Here is a 20633-nt window from a genome sequence, read left to right as displayed (position 1 = left end):
GGGATGGGGATGGGTGACGTCAATCCAGAGCGGGTGAGCGCGTGCGGAGGCCGAGGCGCGCGTTTATTTATTTATTTTATTTAGAAGCGAGCCACAGTGCAAGACTTCCACTAGACTGTAAAAGGCTGAAGATTGGGAGGAAAATCTCTCCAGCAGAGGCTCAATCAGGCTCGAGGGTAGGAACAGATGCGCCTGTGTGGAACCATAAATCAGTATTAAAAAATGTAAAAGCTTTCTGTACGTATTGCTTATATAACTTACTCATAATTAACCAAATTCTCAACAAAATATGTACAACTTTAAATGAAAACGCTGGAATGGCTTTTGGACTGGCTTGATTTCTGCAAATCCTTCACCGAAATTCATACTGAGAGTTACACAAACAGTTAATAGTTATCTTTCTAAAAAAAAATAAATAATAAAAAAAGTGCCTTTGCTGAATGAAAACCCTGCTGTATTGTTCTACATGGCAGCTTTATAAGAGTTCCCCTTTAAAATAAACCTTTATGGTGGAAGATGGAGCGGTTTTTTAAGTAATGTAGTCCATCATGACTGAGACTTGAGCAGTCAGGAATAACTCTGTAGATTACCGTAAAGACCTCACCGCGCAGCAAACCAAGCCTTCTGCCATGCCATTCAGATACACCAGCTGAATCAGTAAGAGATGATCAACAGAACAAATCAACAGCATTGTTATAACACAGTGGAAGCCACAATGACATGCTGTAAAACCTCAGTGTATATGCAATACAACACTGATACTGTTAACGTTTTATACAACTATGCGCACAGAAATGAACTCGTGGAATGGGGTATGTCTCCCCCTGCTGGACTAACTGCATTACAACACATACTCAATGCAACAAAAATATCCACAGACTATATACACTCACTGTTCACTTTGTTCAAGTGCACATTCATACATATGGCGCAGTGCATTAAATCGTGCAGATACAGGTCAAGAGCTTCAGTTAATGTTCACATTAAACATCAGAATGAAGAAAAAGTGTGACCTCTGTGACTTTAATCATGCCATGGTTGTTGGTGCCAGATGGGCTTGTTTGAGTATTTCAGAATCTCCTGAGATTTTCTCACACAACAGTTTCTAGAGTTTGCACATGACTGTGAGTAGATGGTCTGCAGGCTGAAACACCTTGTTGATGAGAGAGATCAGAGGAGAATGACCAGGAAGCTGAGCTGACAGGAAGCCTAAAGTAACTCATATAATCACTCTTTACAGCAGTGGTGAGCGGAAAAGCGTCTCAGAACACACAACACATCAGCACTCACTGAAACTGGACAGATGAAGACTGGAAAAAAAGACAAGGTGATTTTTTTCCCCCCTAATCTTTAACTGACCAGTTTCTGTGAGTCTGAGCTCATGATAGCCTCAGATTCTTGTTCTTGGCTGACAGGAGTGGAACCTGATGTGGTCTTCTGCTGTTGTAGCCCATCCACCTCAAGGTTCGACATTTTGTGCATGCTGAGATGCTTTTCTGATCACCGTGGTTTTAAAGAATGCTTATTTGAGTTACTATAGGCTTTCTGTCAGCTCAAACCAGTCTGGTCATTTTCCTCTGATCTCTCATCAATGTGGTGTTTCAGCCTGTAGACCATCCACTCACTTGATGTTTTTGTTTTTCAGACAGTTCTATGCAAACTCTACAGACTGTTGTGTGTGAAAATCCCAGGAGATCAGCAGTTTTTGAAATACTCAAACCAGTCCATCTGGTACCAACAACCATGCCAAAGTTAGTCACAGAGATCACACTTTTTCCTGATTGTGATGTACATTCTGTTAATGGTCTGATGAATATTAACTGAAGCTCTCAACCTGTATCTGCATGATTATTTGCATTGGGCTGCTGTCACATGATTAGCTGATTAGATAACTGAATGAATGTGCAAATGTTCCTAATAAAGTGGTCAGTTGGTGTATATTCATTAGCAGTCACAAAACCCCAAGGAAGTAACTTATACGGAAACTCTTTATTTCAAGTTATGTACCCATCAGCATGAGTGATCTATTATTTAAAGCATATGGAACCAGTAACATAGGTATTTAAGGGCTAACCTAATTAAGATTAACACAGCTTAAAACCAATAAGAGGTATGCACAGTGTGTTCATAACATCATAATTATAAGTGACTTACCAACAATTAAACTCAATGTTAAAATTCCTGGTTATAAATATAGTGGGTAAAAATCAGACTGCTTTCTGTCTTCAATGCTTAAGATGTTGTCGCTTAAGAATGACGCTTAGAGCCATTCATAATAGGAAGTGTGTCAATTCTGTGGCCTGTTGCTTTTTAAGTGAAAACTTTTCACTGCAATTAAAAGCACAATATAATATCAGTTTACAATAGATTTACTGCACACAGGAAAACAGAGGGAACAACAGGGAGAGTCACATTATATTATCATCTAACTCCAGGTTTTAGATCTGTGCCTTTTAAGGTGCTGAGTTGGCTTTTCCTCCAAACAGGGGGGATCTGTGAAAGGAGGATAATAAGAGAATGATCATAACAGAATCTAAAGCTTTCTCTATTTTACATCAAAAATTTGACCTTATCATAATGTATTACAAACAGGAAAAACAAATCAGTTATATTGGATTTGCTAACATGTGATAATAACTTATCATTGCTGATAATAACAGGCAAAATGGACATGAAGAAAAGAAACAGTTTTTTTAATTAACCCTAAATTCACATAAAATATTTCATTAATATTCATGGTTGTAACTTGATACTGATCTACAAAGGTGCTGATTTTATTGACTGATAATTCTGGAAACTAGTGGCACTTCCTGGCGTAGGTGACATACACAGTTTTGAAATTAACAGTAATCTGGAGAAGAAAATCTGAAGCACACTATAGCTAAAGATAACAGTGTGTGCTAATAATTCTTGAGAGCACTGAATTTCAAGTTATTTATGGAGAAAAAGAAGAGGGTGAGGTGCTGTAAAGGACTACTCAGATTTACAGTGGAGAATGTGAATTGTGTAATTTTGTAATTACTGGAGGAGGAGAGCTGGGCTCTAAGTGTCGTCCCAGGAAAGAAAGCAGTCGCCTCCAGATGAGTCCACTGCCTAGGAACATGACTCCTGTCACTAGCCAGAATGCACGTGGATCCTACACACACACACACACACACACACACACACACACACACACATCCATCCATCATGTGTGTTCACATGATCATTCAAAAACAAACATAACCAAAAAATACATTAATTAAATATATGTGCTGTCTTACACCTATTCTTATACAGTTATATGAATTAACCAGTTTCATAGTGCTGCCATTCCATGCACATGAACCAGTATACTACAAAATGTATATACCTCTTCAAATGAAGACATCAGATTCATGCCAAAGGCCACTCCCATCAGACCAAATAAGGAAAGGGAGAAGGTTCCCATGGTGAGCTGGAGGTTCAGGCGCATCATCACATTTCGATGACTAGTGCAAATATAGTAACAGAGACAGAGTAAGGAACTATCTGTTCTAAATGTCAAGTCTGAAAGAAACATACTCATGGAATACACATGGAATGCTCCAGCATCAAGTACTGTCTGTCAATAGTATTTCTGTTTTATTGTGGGTGGCATTTATACATTCCTGTACCTGTCCAGGTTGATGAAGATGACGCTCTCCGAGTCGTCGATGAGCCCTTTCAGCTCTCGAGTTTTGTTTCCCAGCTCCTCTGCCTGCATGAAATAGTTCTCCAGGAGTAACTCCATCTCATGAGCATGATCTAGGCCCAAACTACTCTCCTCACTGCCTCCACACACAAACACCACATGCACACCCACAAAAGCAAATGGAAATAAGCTGAAAAAGACACTGGTAATATTATCAACGATTAGACATATCAGTGTTGTGGGTATTTAGTTTAGTAGAAATACGATAACTACAATAAAATTGACAAACATTTCACCTACAACACACGGGGGTCAGTCCATTTGGTGAGACACAGTTCCTCGATCAGCTCATCCTCATCCAGAATCTTCAGCAGGCTATCCTTAAATACTTTAATGTCAGTCTCGAGTTCAGAGAGACTACAGGAGAATACAATTGGTGTTATATGACTATGGAAGTAGAAAGATCAGATTCCATGTGCATTATAAATGCAATTTATTCCAACCCAAGGCAACAACTACATCCAAATTTGATTCAAGAAAATAAACAACACTTATGACATACAGAGTGTAAGATTGGCTTTCCTCACCAAACTCTTACCTCTTACTGTTGAGGAGAAGCATGTGCAGTTTACTGCGGTCTGCAGATAGAAGTTTGGGATCCACTAATGACTCGAGGCAGTCTAAAATCTGGGGCTGAACCTCATTTAGCCTTGCCTGGAGGGTGTTTATCTGCATGTAAACACACAGGCACAAAACAACTACTTCTGGAACCTTACACTGATGTTACACTGATGAGAAGATAACAGTGATATGCTGTAAGTCTGAAAAAAAAGTAATTCTCTTTTACAAACGGTTTCACTAGAACGACTTGCGCGAAATGAAGTGTAATGTGAACACCACTAAAGATCCAGCATTTACCCTGTGTTGTAGAATGGCCTCCAAGGCTCTAAACTCGAAGGGTAGAGAATATGTGGCCAGAGCACCATCTCCTGCTAACTGTGGCCCCAGCTCCAAAACCAGCCACTTCTCCAAACCAAGCCCACGGAAATCCAACACCAGCAGGCACTCTGGAGTTACTACTGCTTTTAGGGACTAAGGACAGATTGGTTTGGTTAAAAGTATACAAATTTACATATTCTTTTACTACAGAGCAAAGCAAAGGCAACAAATGATAAGCAGAAATGAGGAGATTAAGCAGTCAGTTGTAGTCCTTTTTTCAACACCTGCTATGTTACATGACAATTCAAAGCAGTATTTTGTACTGCATCTGTATTGTAAAGCAGTATGTTTCTACAGCAAATGATAAGTAAGGAATGGACTTGTAATGCGACATGGCGCACAAGCGGAGTACCCAGAGAAAACGGAAAGTGTAACCAAGACTGAGCACGCTTATGACCAAGACTCATTCCGAAAATGTTAAATAAATGTCTCCTAACAAAAAACTTCACCACAATTACTGTAAGAATCAATTTAAAGAACTGCCAGTTTTTAAATCCGTTTATGATTGGTCTTAGACTATGTGGAGTGTCCACCATACAAGTCCCTGTGTTTGAGCTGTTACTATAGAAATAATAATGTATTAGAACGAGCGCATTAATATTAATGTTATATGAAAATAATGCACACCTTCTGACCAATCAGATTTGAGTATTCAACCACACTGTGGTATAATGGCCTTTACCATTATTCAAAGAGAACAATATCCAAATGTGGCTTTAAAAAAAAGGGGAAATTACCTCCATGCGAATGATGATTGCGTTATTTCGTGATGTGATACTGGTGAGGTGTTGGAATCTCAGGTCTCTTGCCTGCAACCCAAGTTCCTGATAAAGCTCGGTTTTCTTTTTCTCTGAAGAAAAAGAGATATATGAGACACAACACATCGCTGTTCATTTCCAACAATATTCCTGTTATATTTCCTGGTCAAAAGTGAATCATGAAACTCACCAAATGAAGTAACATTCCCGTCAGGATCGAATTTCATCTGTTGAGCAAAACAAAACTGAGATACTTCTGAGACAGAGAGTTACAAAGACGTGTTGTTCTTAAACATGCTGGTCCTGTTCTCACTCTAACTGTAACTGGTGTAACATGCAGAACTACAAACACCATTGCTGATATACCAACAACACAGGTATTACATAGTTATGTAATGTGTTTACTGAAAACAACTAGGATTAAGTCTGCTTAAAGGAAAAACCCACCCTGAACGACTTGCACAACAATATTTATAGTCTAATATATCCAAATATAATTCAGTTGTGCAAAAAGATTTATTTTATGATTAAATTAAATATGGCTTAAAGTTTCATCAGCATGTTGGTCTGCTTTTATTGCAGCTAACAGTTTCCTACATTACATGTTATGCCTTTCAACTTCTCGCTGATGTTGGCAGTGGAAATTATGGGAATTTGCCTCTACCTAAAGTGACCGATGCGGCAGAGCTTTGGTCCTTTAGTCTGTCCAGCTCTTTCCCCTCCTAATCTGTCTACTTTGATCAAATTCAAAGGGCTTCAAAGCTTCAACCTCCACACTAACATTGGATTGCCACTATGGTGGAGTTATTATTAATATGCCACTGAACATGACTGGAACATGGTGAGTAAGAAAAGAAGCTCTTTCTCTTTTGCTTTCAGGAGACAACAGCAAACTCAGACTGATATCCCCTAGGTTTGAGATTACTGAAATTTTTTCTCCTACTAAACACCGTTGTAACTGCACCAGCAATGTCCCCTTGTCAGGTCACATGACACACAATCATTAACATCTCATGGGAATAAGAAAACTACAGCACCAACCAACAAATCAGCACCAGAATCACTAGTGATTCAAAAGTATTTCAGTATAAATGTATGTGTTTCAGGGTAGAGTTTTCCTGAAGTGACAGGTTTGTCATGTTTTGGGATCTTACCACTATAAAGACAGGGGCCACACTGGACAGAGCTGCATGTGAAGAGTCTGTAACACTGCCACGACAGAGGAGGGCTGATGGAGAGGACATCAGTTTAAGTGCATCTGAATTTACAGGCATGTTATTATAGTTTGCAATATTTCACCAAACGATGAGCGCATCACATTTTGCATTTGCAGTTAGATTTTTGTAAGAATAACAGTCAGACAGCAGAAGTCTTCCAAGTACTGGTAAGTGAGCAAGACCCTTTAACGAGTCTAGTAAGCAGCAATGTCCTTTCCATCACTTTAGTTCCTAATCGTGTTACAGTCTGCAGGGTTTCCTCACTTACTGCTGTGGCTGGGTGTGTAGGTTAGTCGTGTTGTCTCTGGAGGAACATGTCTGCATGTCCATGAATGATGAGCACAGAGAGCACGGCTCAGAGGTGATCTTGAGCCCTTCAGTAGTCCACGAGTCCAACATGTCGTAGAGGCTATCCGCAGACCCTCACAACATAAAAACCTCACACATGCCCCCATTTTAACCTAACAAGGTCAAGACCCTGTTAAAAGTGCCTTTTCCAGGACATATCATATCATTGCGTCCTCCAGATGTATCCGGACTGTCTTATGTAGGTCCAAGCGGCTTTAATTAGAAAAAAAAAAAAAAAAAGTTCAGTTTGACTTGGTCTAAATTTCTCAAGGTTTGCCTATTTTTGTTGTAAACTAACTGGCATAAGACAAAATGGCATCAAAGGACAACAAAACGACTTAATAATCTTGTTTATAAAAACAAAGAGTAAGCTAATCCTTTAGCTGTCTTGCTAAGCTGTATATCAACAAACGCAACTCATGGAGAAGAAAAGCTCTTCATAAACTCGTCTTATTGCCTCACTACGACATTTATAAAATGCATTTTAATTTTTAAAATCATTCATTTACGGAATGTGATACTTGTAGTCCAGCCAGAAAGCTGTAAATGTTTTCGGAAGTAGGTTATGACGAAATGACCAGCATGCACTGGGGCAGTTGCCGGTCCTTTCAGCACGTGGTGCTGTTCTTCAGATCCGGAGATTCGCCACTGTCAGCTCTTCCGGGTTTTGGTTTATGCTAGAGGGCGCTCGCGCGAAAGGGACGAAAATGAATAGAACAGGCACAAAAATGTCATTTTGCAAAGACTTTTTAATAAACAGAGTCGCTTCTTTTCTAAACACAAAATGACACAAGAAATATTTCTCATATTTTATACTCATTTATTTGACAAAACCTTATTACTGACGCTTTTAAATTTCACTTTTGGGATGTTGTCAGTGTTCATGTTGCGTCATTCAGCTGGGCAGCCAATCAGCACCCTGCAGCTGCAGTGACGGTGTCTTCCACACAGAAACCCACAGCTGCAGAAAAAAGTGTTTTAATTATAGAGTACCTCCACGATTTTTATTTATTTTTTATTTTTTTTTACAGAGCCCTCAGTGGTAACTAGGGAGAATTAACTAGGGAGATACAATCAGTACCCATGGTTTAGTATAGTTACTATACCCACAGATTTGTCAACTGTACCCTTGGATTTAAAATCCATAACTATGTCAGCCACAATCTCTCAATATCAGGTGCCAGGATCAGTGGCAGAATTGCTGATGCAGCTTTAATATTTCATTTATTATGAAATGAGTTGTGAAAAGTGTTTAAGGAGTTTGTAACAAGACTCAACTCTAGGCACATGTGTTTAGAGTTTAGATCAATATTAGGTGTTTATGCAAATATATTTTATAATTTATGCAAAGGTGGGTACTGAAAATAAATTGTGACATTTCATTAAGATGTTGATATTGTTAAAAAGTAACATGCTCTTAAACTGTATTATCTTAAAAAAAAAAAAAAGTTGGACATTTTGGACGTAGACACGAGTGCTGCACAGTGACATCAGCTCATCCATGAAGTGGGGCTTATTTCTTTAGATGTCCAAAAATATCTAATCTTTGAGCGTGTCTATCCAGGATTGAAATAAATGAACCCAGCAGAATGGCACACTGTCCTTGGAACATTCAGCCAGTGGCTTTTCCATATTCATATGCACCCTTTCACCTTCTGAATGACTGAAAATGAACAACAAGAAACTAGTAGACTGTGTGTGCACAAAGAAGACAACACAAAGAAGACAATTACATTAATACTATAGCACAGCCTAAAGATACATGAGATTACTGTGGATGGTACTACTTAGAAACCATGAAGATGTTTTTGGACTTCAACTGATATGAACAGTTTTGCTACGATGGCTTAGGACTACAACTGTTATGATAGCTTTAGGACTGCAATTCCCACAAACAGTTTTGCACTCAAGTCTCCATCAGTGAACAGCTGATAACTTCAAAACATAGACTCCATGTGAAAGCTATAATGAATTTCCCTGGTTACACAATTGCACTATTTGTCCATGTAGTGCACAGTTATAGAAGGGAATTATTTATAATCGCACTATTCGGTGTCACCCAGATGAGGACGGGTTCCCTTTTGAGTCTGGTTCATCTCAATGTTTCTTCTTCATGTCTTCTCAGGGAGTTTTTCCATGCCACCATCACCTCTCGCTTACTTATTAGGGATAAATTCATACATTTAAAATTTATCTCCTGGATTTATATATTTCTGTAAATCTGCTTTGTGACACTGTCCATTGTTGAAAGCGCTACACAAACAAAATTGAATTGAATACTTACAGAACAGTGACTGTGTATTAGAAGCCTTGTGTTAGTAAATATTGTGATCTTTGTAAGCTAAGCAACTGAATGTTTTAACTTGTAGAAGTGAAGCAGCAATTCAACATTTTGGCAGATATTTGTAACATCCGAATTGAATAAATGTCCATTTAATTTGTATATAATTAACTGTATATGTTCTAATTAGCTATTTTTAATTATTTGGTCATGCAATTAATATATATATAGGGTTCAAATTACATAGGGTGTACCTAGCTCACAGATCCACCTCTGATCCTACAGTAGAGAAGTCAGGCGCATTGTATAGCATGTGTTACAGCCTCTGTGTTACAGGAATGTTAAGCTACATTAGGGTGAGTAGGAGGGGGCGGGCTCTCAGTGCACGCGCTCTCGGAGGAGAGAAGGTGGAAATGTTATTGGTCCAGATTTACTGAGTGACCAAAACCCGCAAAATGGCGCTCTCTCGGCTCAGCTAGAAACCGGTAAAACCAAAAATATATACATATATATTTAATAGAGGGAGTGATGATAGCTGAAAAAAGAAATGACGTTTGCTTGCACAGATCAAACGATGAAGAAAATTCTTATAGCTTGTTATTGCTTCCTGGCGCATTGATGGCGCACTGTCCTGTCATTCAGTGAAGATTTAGTTCAGGCACTGAGCTCGGAGCACTGAAGATGAACTGATGATGGTGCTGATCCTTGCACCTGACACCCCAGCCTCAGGGAGGAGACAGACTCAGCGAGGGTGTTACTGATCAGCATCAGTGTGTGAGGTCCTGCACCTGCATTCGCCTACATCCCATCCTTTTTTGATTGACTGACTGATTTGACTAAAAAAAAATGTTTCCTTCGTGCTATTCTAAGCCCAAGAATGGCTCTCAGTTTAAGATGTCGTACACCAAAGTGTTGTTTGGTGTGTTGGTGGTCTATGTGCTTCATACGTGCTGGGCCTTGTACGGCTTTGTGCACACTAAAGCCTGTGACAGCGCTAAAGGAGACGACTGCGTGACATCTTACCTCACTGCTAAACCGCGACTCCAGGTAAGCACACATTCAGCACACATTCAGCACACATGCCCTGACAGATGCATGATGATGTTCAGCTGCTGGATGGATCAGCTGCATTGTAATGTGAGCGCACTGTTTTGAATGTCAAAGCTGAGCGTGTATTCGACGCTGGATCCTAGTGATGAGTCTGCGCACACACTCCTGCTCAAAGTGGACAAATTTGAAGTCCATACCAAGCTTGAAAGGCAAGTTATTTCTTGAATAAGGGACGTATGAAACATAGAGTTCCCTAGATTGCATTAAGGTGCATGTGTGAAATAATTGAATCAAGCAATAGGTCGATACACCAATCAGCCATAAGATTAAAACCACTGACAGGTGAAGTGAATGACACTGATTATCTCGTTGCACCTGTAAAGGGTTGAGATATATTAGACAGCAAGTGAACAGTCAGTTCTCGAAATTGATGTGTTGGAAGCAGGAAAAAATGGGCAAGCGTAAGGATCTGAGCACCTTTGATAAGGGCCAAATTGTGATGGCTAGACGACTCAGTCAGAGCATCTTCAAAACGGCAGGTCTTGTGAGGTGTTCCCGGTATGCAGTGGTTAGTACCTACCAAAAGTGGTCCAAGGAAGGACAACCGGTGAACCAGTGACAGGGCTCATTGATGTGTGTGGGGAGTGAAGGCTAGTCCGTCTGGTCTGATCCCACAGAAGAGCTATTGTAGCACAAATTGCTGAAAAGTTAAAGCTGGCTATGATAGAAAGGTGTCAGAACACACAGTGCATCGCAGCTTGCTGCGTATGGGGCTGCGTAGCCACAGACCTGTCAGAGTGCCCATGCTGACCTCTGTCCACTACCAAAAGTGCCTACAATGGACAGGTGAGCATCAGAACTGGACCACGGAGCAATGGAAGAAGGTGGCCTGGTCCGATAAATCACATTTTCTTTTACATCATGTGGAAGGCCGGGTGCGTGTGCATCGCTTACCTGTGGAAGAGATGGCACCAGGATGCACTATGGGAAGAAGGCAAGCCGGCGGAGGCAGTGTGATGCTCTGGGCAATGTTCTGCTGGGAAACCTTGGGTCCTGGAATTCATGTGGATGTTACTTTGACACGTACCACCTACCTAAACATTGTTGCAGACCAAGAACACCCCTTCATGGCAATGATATTCTCTAATGGCAGTGGCCTCTTTCAGCAGGACGGTTTTAATGTTTTGGCTGATCGGGGTGTATTTTATTATGTATAAATACAATGCACATGCACGTGAGAGTAGGCACCAATAGCATTGAATTTTGAGTGGATGAAATCAATGACCAGATAGGCCTGCATCTTCTTCTCATATTATGTACTTCATTTTACATTACTTTTACTTCTCATGGAGAAAGGAAGGTGAATGTGGCATTGTCTGCACTGAATCCAAAGAATGGGACCCTCCATGCCGTGGTGTTTGTACATAAGAGTGGAGTTTCACCATGGAAAGACAGCAAATACGTGCGAATTGTGGCTCGCCTGACCTCTCAGATGTTACCAGTTCCTCCTATGGTCATCACTGGCTCTACCAAACAGACTCAGAAGGTAATACTGGAGATTTATAATGGTAACCAGTGCTTATTGTTTCTTTGAGTCAGATTCGAGTCAGAGGCTGTTGTTCTATGCAAGTGATATCTGTCAGAAAACTAAAGTTCATGCTGCCGTTATTGTGTTAAGAACACTAAGCCCTTTTCTGTTCTTTCTGGTGACTTCAGGGAGCAGAAGAGCAAAATGTCATGTCCTACTGGAAATCCCGCATCACTCTAAACATGATGACGGAGGACTTCACGTTTAATAACGCAGCCGTGCCCAGTGACCTGCGCAGATACATGAAAATGTGAGTCTCACTGTTTAACCATTAAAGTATCACATGTACTGCAGATGAATTATAGGAGATAAGGGTAAGTTATGAAAGCAGTTTCTGAATCTAGTGATATCTGATTATTTAACTGGGTATCAATCCACAATGTTTTTCCTTAGAGTTGAAGACGGAAAGAAGGACAAAAAGAAAATATATCTTCCCCTTTTACTTGTTGATGAAATGAGGAGCAGACTAAAGGATTTAATCGTATGTAAAATGAATGTTTCTTCTACTCAGAATGGTCGCAGAAAAGTTGCCATGCTTTTCATATACACCCACAGTCCACTTTTTTACACCTGCACATTCATGCAGTTATCTAATCAGCCAATCATGTGGCAACAGCGCAATGCACAACATCATGCAGATACATGTCAAGAGCTTCAGTTAAAGTTACATTAAACATCAGAATGGGGAAAAAGTGTGATCTATGTGACTTTGATCATAGCATGGTTGGTGGTGGTAGATGGGATGGTTTGAGTATTTCAGAATACCCTGGGAATTTCACACACAACATTCTGTAGAGTTTACACAGAATGGTACAAAAAATAAAAAGTTCTTTGGGTGGAAATGCCATGTTGATAAAAGAGGTCAAAGGAAGATTAGTTCGAGCTGCCAGGAAGTCTATAGTAACTCAAATAATCATTCCTTACAACCGTGGTGAGCAGAAAAGCATCTCAGCATGGACAAAACAACCTTCAGGTGGATGGGCTACAACAGCAGAAGATCACATTAGGTTCCACTCCTGTCAGCCAAGAGCAGAAATCTGAGGCTACAGTGGGAACTCATCCAAACTGGACAGGTGAAGATTTTATTTTTTCTTTCTAATCTTCAACTGTCCAGTTTGGGTGAGTCTGTGCCCATAATAGCCTCAGATTTCTGTTCTTGGTTGACGGGAGTGGAACCTGATGTGGTCTTCTGCTGTTGTAGCCCATCCACCTCAAGGTTTAATGTGTTGTGCATTCTGAGATGCTTTTCTGATCACCATAGTTGTAAAGAATGCTTATTTGAGTTACTATAGGCTTCCTGTCAGCTCAAACCAGTCTCCTCATTTTCCTCTGATCTCTCTCATCAACGTGGTGTTTCAGCTCACAGGATGTTTTTGTTTTTCACACCATTTTGTGCAAACTCTAGAGACTGTTGTGTGTGAAATTCTCAAGAGATCAGCAGTTTCTGAAATAGTCAAACCAGCCCATCTGACACCAACAACCATGCCATGGTTAACATCACAAAGATCACACTTTCTTCATTCTGATGTTTGATGTGAACATTAACTGAAGCTTTTGACCTGTATCTGCATGATTTCATGCATTGTGCTGCTGCTGTCACATGATTGGCTGATCGGATAACTGCATAAGTGTACAGGTATTCCTAATAAAGTGGACGGTGAGTGTATATGCTCCATATTTTTCATCCTAATTTCTTATATTTTATGTCCTTATTGAAGGAGATCAACAGCACCACAAAAGGAGTCCCGCTCACTATATCATATGATACAATAACACTTCGCAAATTTAGAATGTGGATCCATATCCAAGCTGTCATATACTCACTCAAACATTTTGGTAAGTCATTTAAAATTTTGTAATTTTTTTCACAGCTGGTATACGTCTACAGCAAATATTTTACACTTGTTGTTAATAGCCACATTCCAGCATTCTAATTCTAATTATTTAAATAATTTCATATTGATTAACTTTCAGGATTTTCAGAGCAAAGACTTGATGAAATTAAAGCCATGTTTGTTGAGACTGGCCTTCACATTTTGGTTTTGTCAGTCCTGGTACCTGCATTCCATGTGAGATTTTTTGTGTTTTGCGACATTACATGAATACATCACTTATCATATTTATTTCAATTAATTAGCACTTATTTAATCGAGTGCGTTTTAATGTTTTGTAGCTCTCGTTTGAAGTATTTGCAATGAAAAATGATGTGAGCTTTTGGAGAGGGAAAAAGAGTTTAGCAGGCATCTCCAGGCGATCAGGTGAGATCTGCATTAAGTAAATACACTTGTCTCGAGTGACTTGTGAGAAACAAACCACACTGCTGAAAAACCCGCACAAGCAAGTTTAGAAAATTAAAGTAGATGTCAGTCTCAATGACTACATTTAGTCTTTAAGTAGGTACCTGTGTGCTAAACATCAAATGCTGACATGTTTAATGTGTTTGTCTTTCCTTAAGTGATCTGGAGGTGTTTCAGCACTGTTGTGATATTCTTCCATCTGCTAGAAGAGCAAACCAGCTGGCTCACCCTCATCCTTATGGGATTTTTAGCATTAATTGAGGTAACAAAACCAAGATTTGTCTGTTACATGTTGAAAAAAAAACAAAATTTATTCCAACCTGTTCTTTCTCATGTCTTCAGCTATGGAAAGTCAGCAGAGTCTTTGCATTTTGGACTAGTTTTAAAGTAAGTTCTTTCATAATTGAATATATTCTGGATACAGTTGATAATTTTGGATTGAACTGCTAACAGGCTGAGTTTGCCTGTATGCTGTGTAGACATAGTGGAGTTTCTCTGGCAGCTTGGTGATCATTACAGTGTTGTCCTCTTTAGGATGATAGAGCAGATGACATGGAGCGAGCAACAGAAGAACATGATTCCAAGGTACTGAAATTATTTGGCACTGAACAACTGTGGCAAAAACAAATCCTATAAAAGATCCCCTTAAATTAACGACTATTAATGCCTATTTTCTTCCCCAGGCAATGAAATTCTTGTCATATTTAATGTATCCTCTGTGCATCAGTGGAGCTGTATACTCTTTCATATATCTCAGAAATAAAAGGTATACACAACTTCATGGCTGATGATGATATTTTTATACCAATTCTGTATTTCCTTGTTTTTACATTTCACTAACCTTTTTTTTTTATTATTATTTTTATCTTAGTACTTGGTACTTTTGGATCATCAACAGTCTTGTCAGTGGTAAGTCCTTAATAATCATAGTTGTATGTTATTTCCTACTGAGCATTTAAATGTCGTATAAGTTAGTCATTTTTGTTTTTTCACAACAGGGGTCTATGCAGTTGGATTTCTGTCTATGGTCCCTCAATTATTTGTCAATTACAAGGTTTGTTCTCAAATCAGATTACATCCAATTTATACAATTACCTCCACGTTTACTGAATGTCATCCACCTCTTTTGTGCTCCTTTACAGATGAAATCAGTTGCCCAGCTCCCAATGTCAGTGTTACTCTACAAAGTGAGTTCCTCCTTCATTTGAAACCAGAATATGAATCTGAAATGCTAAGGTTTAATCATACTGCTAAAAATCATTGTTATTTCTTATACTCCCAGGGGTTAAACACGTTTATAAGCGATATATTTAGTGGAGTTATAACCACTCCTGGACCACATCCATTGGCATGTTTCAGAGATGATGTGATCTTTCTCATCTACCTCTACCAGCGCAGGTATGCAACCTATACGTAACAAGGATATGCAAACACAATATTTACTGTAAAATCGAACAATTTGATTGTTGGACAATACTGATGACATGAAGTGTTGGCTAATTTATTACTGTTTCACAGGTTGTGCTATGCACTGATACATTTAGTAAATGTATCAGTAATGTATAGAAATGTATAGAAAAATGTATAGAAAACCTATAGCATGGCACAGTGAATGAATTCTGGCAAACAGCCAAAAATGAATGAATCAGGTTTTGACTAAAATTGAGTTTTTCTGCCTGCCTAAAATGCTTTGACTTAAAGAATACACATATTTCATCAAAACAACTAGGAAATGCGTTATTTACTTTTGAATCTTCCCTAGGCTTTTCTTGCAAGGATCAGGTTGGGTATGGAGCCAGTTTAACAAACTTGGTAGTTAAAACAGTTGGTCTGCCTAAAGTTTGCTAGCTAAGTGTGATTTCCTAAGAGTTATTAGTTCATTTTATGATCACATACCTGCTTTCAAAATGTCCATGCTCATACATGGCTGTCTGCATGCAATCTTTAAATGCCATTTTTTCCCTTTTCACATATGGGGTAACCAGATTTTAAAATGACGTAATGTCTGATTGTGATACATAAAAAAAAGAATTACATATTTTGCTTGTAGACATATTTGGCCGCCACACATATTTATGACTTTTAGCGGGCGAATGACTATCATATTCTACTTTGATACTAACTCACCGATCATTACTTTCTCGTATTCTCACCAGGATTTACCGTGTGAACAAATCTAGAGGTCGCGATTATGCATCACACAGGAAGAAACCTAAAGGGAAATCACACGAGGACTGAACAGGTGCATTACAGGAGTAATACCAAGAGCTCAAGCTTCATGCATGCTGTACTAGAGAGCAGCAAGTGTACATATGGAAGAATGAAGCTTTTCTCCAAGGACAAAACACAATCAGTTTCAGTCCCTCAGTGTTCAGCATGAAGCGGTTCTAAAGCTCAAATGTAATTTCAGTACTGCATGGCAAGTCTTCTACTGAGCAAGGCTGGAGTTTAGTGTTATTTCATCTCCTTGAACAATTTAATGATGATTAACTTGAGAGACAAATAGTTACAGAATAAGAACATCTGCCACTGGCCTTATCTATGCTACAATGATCTGCAAAATTAATTAACTATCAACAAAATCTAACCAGGTAGCTGTACCTGTGGCCAAAACCACATGGCCATAAGAATTCATCTATAGCTCAGGAGTCTAGTATTTTTCCACAGCCTACATGTTAAGTATTATAAGGCTTTATTTGGTCTGCTTTACTGTAGCATGGAGTGCTCACTGGACAAATGCTGCCTAAATCTGCTGTTAAACGCTGTGATTTACACACTGCTACAGTGTGTCACTGGAGAGAGCTTTGTCACTGAGGTCGATGCCAGTCTATGTCATGTACAGAATAAATAGTGTTGTATCTTTATAAAAGGCAAGACATGCTTCAGTACTGTATTTATTGAAAATGTTTTACATAAGAGTTATGTAATCCAATTTATTCCAATCTTGAAGTACAAATTGCAATATTTCTCAGAATTTAAAATATTATCTATATATAATTTTGTTCTAAAAACATTGTCATGACTAATAAAATAAAGGTATGCTCTTATTGTATTTCAAATTAAGATAGAGTTGTTTTCTTTTATAAAAAATTGTGAGTATATAATCCCTTTTCAAAGAAGTCTGGTCTGGTGAAACACTCAAAAACCTTAAGACATAGGCAATGCATTTCACACACTTGGATTAGATGTGCTATGCCTTGCAGACATGCACTCTTGGATCACATGAGCATAGATGAGCAGAATACTGATGGACACCTACTGTAGTTTGAACTCTTTTTCTAGTCAGATTAGTGTGTGTTTGATGTAAGTGTCTGCCTGGGAGTAAATAGAAACATTACTATGTGTCTAGTGAATTTTCTTCTGAATGTGTTAGTCATAGACCAGGGAGCCGAGCGGTCTGCATTGACGTCTGTATGCACAATGCCCTCTGTGTGCACTATAATAACCAGCTACAGTTGTTCTGCAAGAATGCTATTGTGCTGTTGTGCCAACGGGTCAAAATCACGAGGGGGTCCCAGATGGGATAGCTCATGCCATTCAGGAAAATGAGAATAAACATCTGTTGGATGGTTCTCGGAAGGGAGAAAGTGCTTTACTGTCTGATAAACAACCACATGCGGATGTTTGTAGAGAAGCATGGGGAACCTTTCTGGACTGTTGGTTTTCCTCCTAACTGTGTACTCAGGTACTGACTTTTCATTTGTTGAAAAAGTACTTTGTTTAGCTTTCTATTCAACTTTATGTTAATAACAAAGGTTTTGCAAAACTAATGCATACTAACATTAAAATTTAGCCCCGGTAATAAATACAATGCTTCATTCTGATTTTTGAGAATGTATTTATTTGAAAGTCTTATCATTCAGGAAAAAAGATTTATCCAGACACTGTCTCAGAGAAAAGGCTATGCTGGCTCTTATCTATCAACATAATAACTTTATTGTAGACAGTATTATTAATGACAAATAGAACACAATGTCTCATTGTATTATGACTGTATTAAATCTGTTGGTTAGGGTCATTCACTTGTTTTTCTGAAAATGTTTCTAAAATGTACAAAATAGTTGAACTTCCATATGAGTAATTACAAATGTAAATTGTAGTTATTTTTACAAGTCAGTTTAAAATATGATACAAGAAAAACTTTCCTGTAATATCCTACCTATTTCATGTATATTACAGTAAATTCTCTGAAGTGTTATGTGTGCAGTTCCACTCCATCTAACGAGCACTGCAACAGAAATGCAGAGGAGTGTCAGGCTCCTCTTGATACCTGCATGACCACTGTGGACATACTGGGTAAGAGTTGTCCTTGTCTAAACTAACAGTAACTAGGAAATCATACACCTAGTGTCTAAATTACCAAAGAAACTACAATGCCATGAAAAAGTATTTGTCCCCTTCCTGATTCCTTTTATTTTAGCATTTTTGTCACTTCATTGTTTAAGATCTTCAAACAAAATTCAATGACAGACAACCTGAATAAACAAAAAATACAGTTTTTAAATGAACATTATATTTATTGACATTATCCAACACCATCTACCCCTTCTAAAAAAAAGTAATTGCCCCCTTAGTTACACAATCGACCAATTAACCAAATTTAATTAATAATTGAGTTCAGTTAGACTAGACACACCCAGGATTGATGACTGCCAGTCTATCTAAACCTAATCTAAACATTCCACTATTAGAAAGAGATTGGACAAAAATGGTTTCCACAGGAGAGTTGCAACGCAAAAGCCACTGCTAACCGAGAGGAACAAAAAAGGCTTAAAACACCTTGCTAACCCCCTTCAAGGCTTTTGGGATAATGTTCTGCAAACTGGTGAGTCACAAGTGGAACTTTTTGGAAGACATTTGGCATAAAGCTAAAAGCAATCCACAATAATAAAAAAAAAAAAATCATACCAACAGTCAAACATGGTTGTGGAAGTATGATGGTGTGGGGATGCTTTGCTGCTTCAGGGCCTGGGTGACTTACCATAACTGACAGAACCATGAATTCTGCTCTCTACCAGAAAATCCTGAAGAGAATGTCCAGTTACCAGTCCATGATCAAGCACAATTCAGTTATGCAGCAAGACAACAAGATCAAGTCAACCCTTGAATGGTTTGAACAAAAGAAAGTTGCCTAGTCAAAGTCCTGAGAGACTCTGCAACAGGACCATAAACATGCAGTTCATGCACAAAACCCTTTAAAGTGGCTGAATTAAAGCAATTCTGCAAAGAAGAGTGGGTCAACATTCCTCCACAGTGATGTGAAAGACTCATCTACGGTTATCAGAAGTTGTAGTTGCTAAAGGTGGCACAACCAGTTACGTGTAGGGGACAATTACCATATAGGTGATACAGGTGTTGCATAGCCCTTTCCCTTCAATCACTGAAATTATTTAAAAACTGTATATTGTGTTTCCTTGTTCTGAGGATCTGAAACTATTTAGTGTGACAAATATGCAAAAACAGAGGAAACCAGGAACGGGCAAAGACTTTTTCATGGCACTGTAGATTACTTTGTACAAGAATTGAGCAGCACCTTCCCTGCAGCTGGTAACAGTCTCCACATTAAGTAGTACAAGTTTCTGCATTATAATGATACAAAAGCACAAAATACCTAACAGTGAAAACCGTGGCTAATTTGCTCTATGTTTAGGTGAAGTGAAAGCAATTGTGAAGCAGTGTTCCAGTTTGAGAACATGTGCAGGGGCTGCAGGCACTGCCTCACTCGATGCAAGTGGAAATGGCAATGAAGTTACATGCTGTAGCAGTCACCTGTGCAACTTCAGCACTGCACCAACCATTCAGCTGTGCACGTGGCTACTGAGTCTACCCCTGTGTCTACTCATCCTACTCATTAAACAAGATGGTTAAAAGATACACAAACTCAGCTCTATTCAGTTTACACTTTTATCTGACTGAAGCACACACTGCAAGTGCTCAATATTAAAAGGCCAGTTAATTTTTTTCAGAGCACTGAAGTTTAAGAACCCTGCATTAGGTTTGGTAATGGAGATCAATAAGAACATGGTCTTTTGTGGATTTTAACGAATGTTGTTCACACTCTGGAGAATGCATTACCAACCAACCAAGTTAATTCATTAATTACATACACGTACAGGGAAGACATAATTGCACTAATAACACAAGTTTTCATTCTTAAGCCGTTAAGCCGTTAAGCCGTTTCTGTTAATGACAGTTCACTTAGTAGATGCCGTCATATATGTTTAACCATTAAGTTACCACTCACAGAAGAATAACTTGGGGTCTCATATGTTAATGTAACAGTTCTGTTTAATTCCTGATGAATGTCTATTGGCAAATAAAAAGTGCTCAAATATTCCAAATAAAATACAACCAAGTATTATTTACTACACCCGCACATGTATTCTTACTCAGGAAGAGATTTAAATCTTGCATAGAATCATTCTTATGAGCTGTAAAATAAG

General features: G+C 38.8%; 3 protein-coding genes and 1 long non-coding RNA gene across 5 annotated transcripts; 3 read left to right on the top strand and 1 right to left on the bottom strand.

Moving 5' to 3' along the window:
* The first annotated feature begins 86 nt into the window (after positions 1–86).
* Positions 87–1852, top strand: LOC128317947 (uncharacterized). Its single transcript, XR_008301337.1, has 3 exons — positions 87–176; positions 1241–1327; positions 1646–1852. It is a non-coding gene; the product is annotated as an uncharacterized LOC128317947 (long non-coding RNA).
* Positions 1853–1970: 118 nt separating this feature from the next.
* mrs2 (magnesium transporter MRS2) lies at positions 1971–7624 on the bottom strand. Of its 2 annotated transcripts, XM_026926297.3 has the most exons (12): positions 7484–7624; positions 6895–7187; positions 6564–6637; positions 5600–5636; positions 5389–5501; positions 4571–4744; positions 4251–4381; positions 3953–4069; positions 3636–3788; positions 3353–3470; positions 3023–3136; positions 1971–2493 (listed from the first exon to the last, which is right to left on the bottom strand). In XM_026926297.3, exons 2-12 carry the CDS (start codon positions 7079–7081, stop codon positions 2422–2424), a joined length of 1290 nt encoding a protein of 429 aa, XP_026782098.2. In that variant the 5' UTR covers positions 7082–7187; positions 7484–7624; the 3' UTR covers positions 1971–2421. The 2 variants fall into 2 exon arrangements, with proteins under 2 accessions (XP_026782098.2, XP_026782097.2); XM_026926296.3 differs by having other exon boundaries at positions 6895–7595.
* A 2016-nt stretch (positions 7625–9640) lies between these two features.
* Positions 9641–17153, top strand: LOC113533869 (lipid scramblase CLPTM1L). Its single transcript, XM_026926294.3, has 17 exons — positions 9641–10302; positions 10420–10514; positions 11662–11851; positions 12022–12143; positions 12287–12374; positions 13612–13729; positions 13868–13962; positions 14067–14151; positions 14349–14452; positions 14533–14577; positions 14725–14775; positions 14874–14956; positions 15062–15099; positions 15189–15244; positions 15333–15377; positions 15473–15588; positions 16347–17153. The coding sequence occupies exons 1-17, from the start codon at positions 10102–10104 to the stop codon at positions 16426–16428; spliced, it is 1614 nt and encodes a 537-aa protein (XP_026782095.1). The 5' UTR covers positions 9641–10101; the 3' UTR covers positions 16429–17153.
* Positions 17154–17673: 520 nt separating this feature from the next.
* LOC113533873 (ly6/PLAUR domain-containing protein 2) lies at positions 17674–20604 on the top strand. The gene is made up of 3 exons (XM_026926299.3): positions 17674–17875; positions 18370–18486; positions 19841–20604. The coding sequence occupies exons 1-3, from the start codon at positions 17827–17829 to the stop codon at positions 20056–20058; spliced, it is 384 nt and encodes a 127-aa protein (XP_026782100.1). The 5' UTR covers positions 17674–17826; the 3' UTR covers positions 20059–20604.
* Positions 20605–20633: the final 29 nt, after the last annotated feature.

This window comes from Pangasianodon hypophthalmus, chromosome 1 (assembly GCF_027358585.1).
Source record: "Pangasianodon hypophthalmus isolate fPanHyp1 chromosome 1, fPanHyp1.pri, whole genome shotgun sequence".
In the NCBI taxonomy this organism is placed as follows: Eukaryota; Metazoa; Chordata; class Actinopteri; order Siluriformes; family Pangasiidae; genus Pangasianodon; species Pangasianodon hypophthalmus.
Note: the sequence above shows the minus strand (reverse complement) of the source record. Positions and strands in the feature narration are given on the sequence as shown.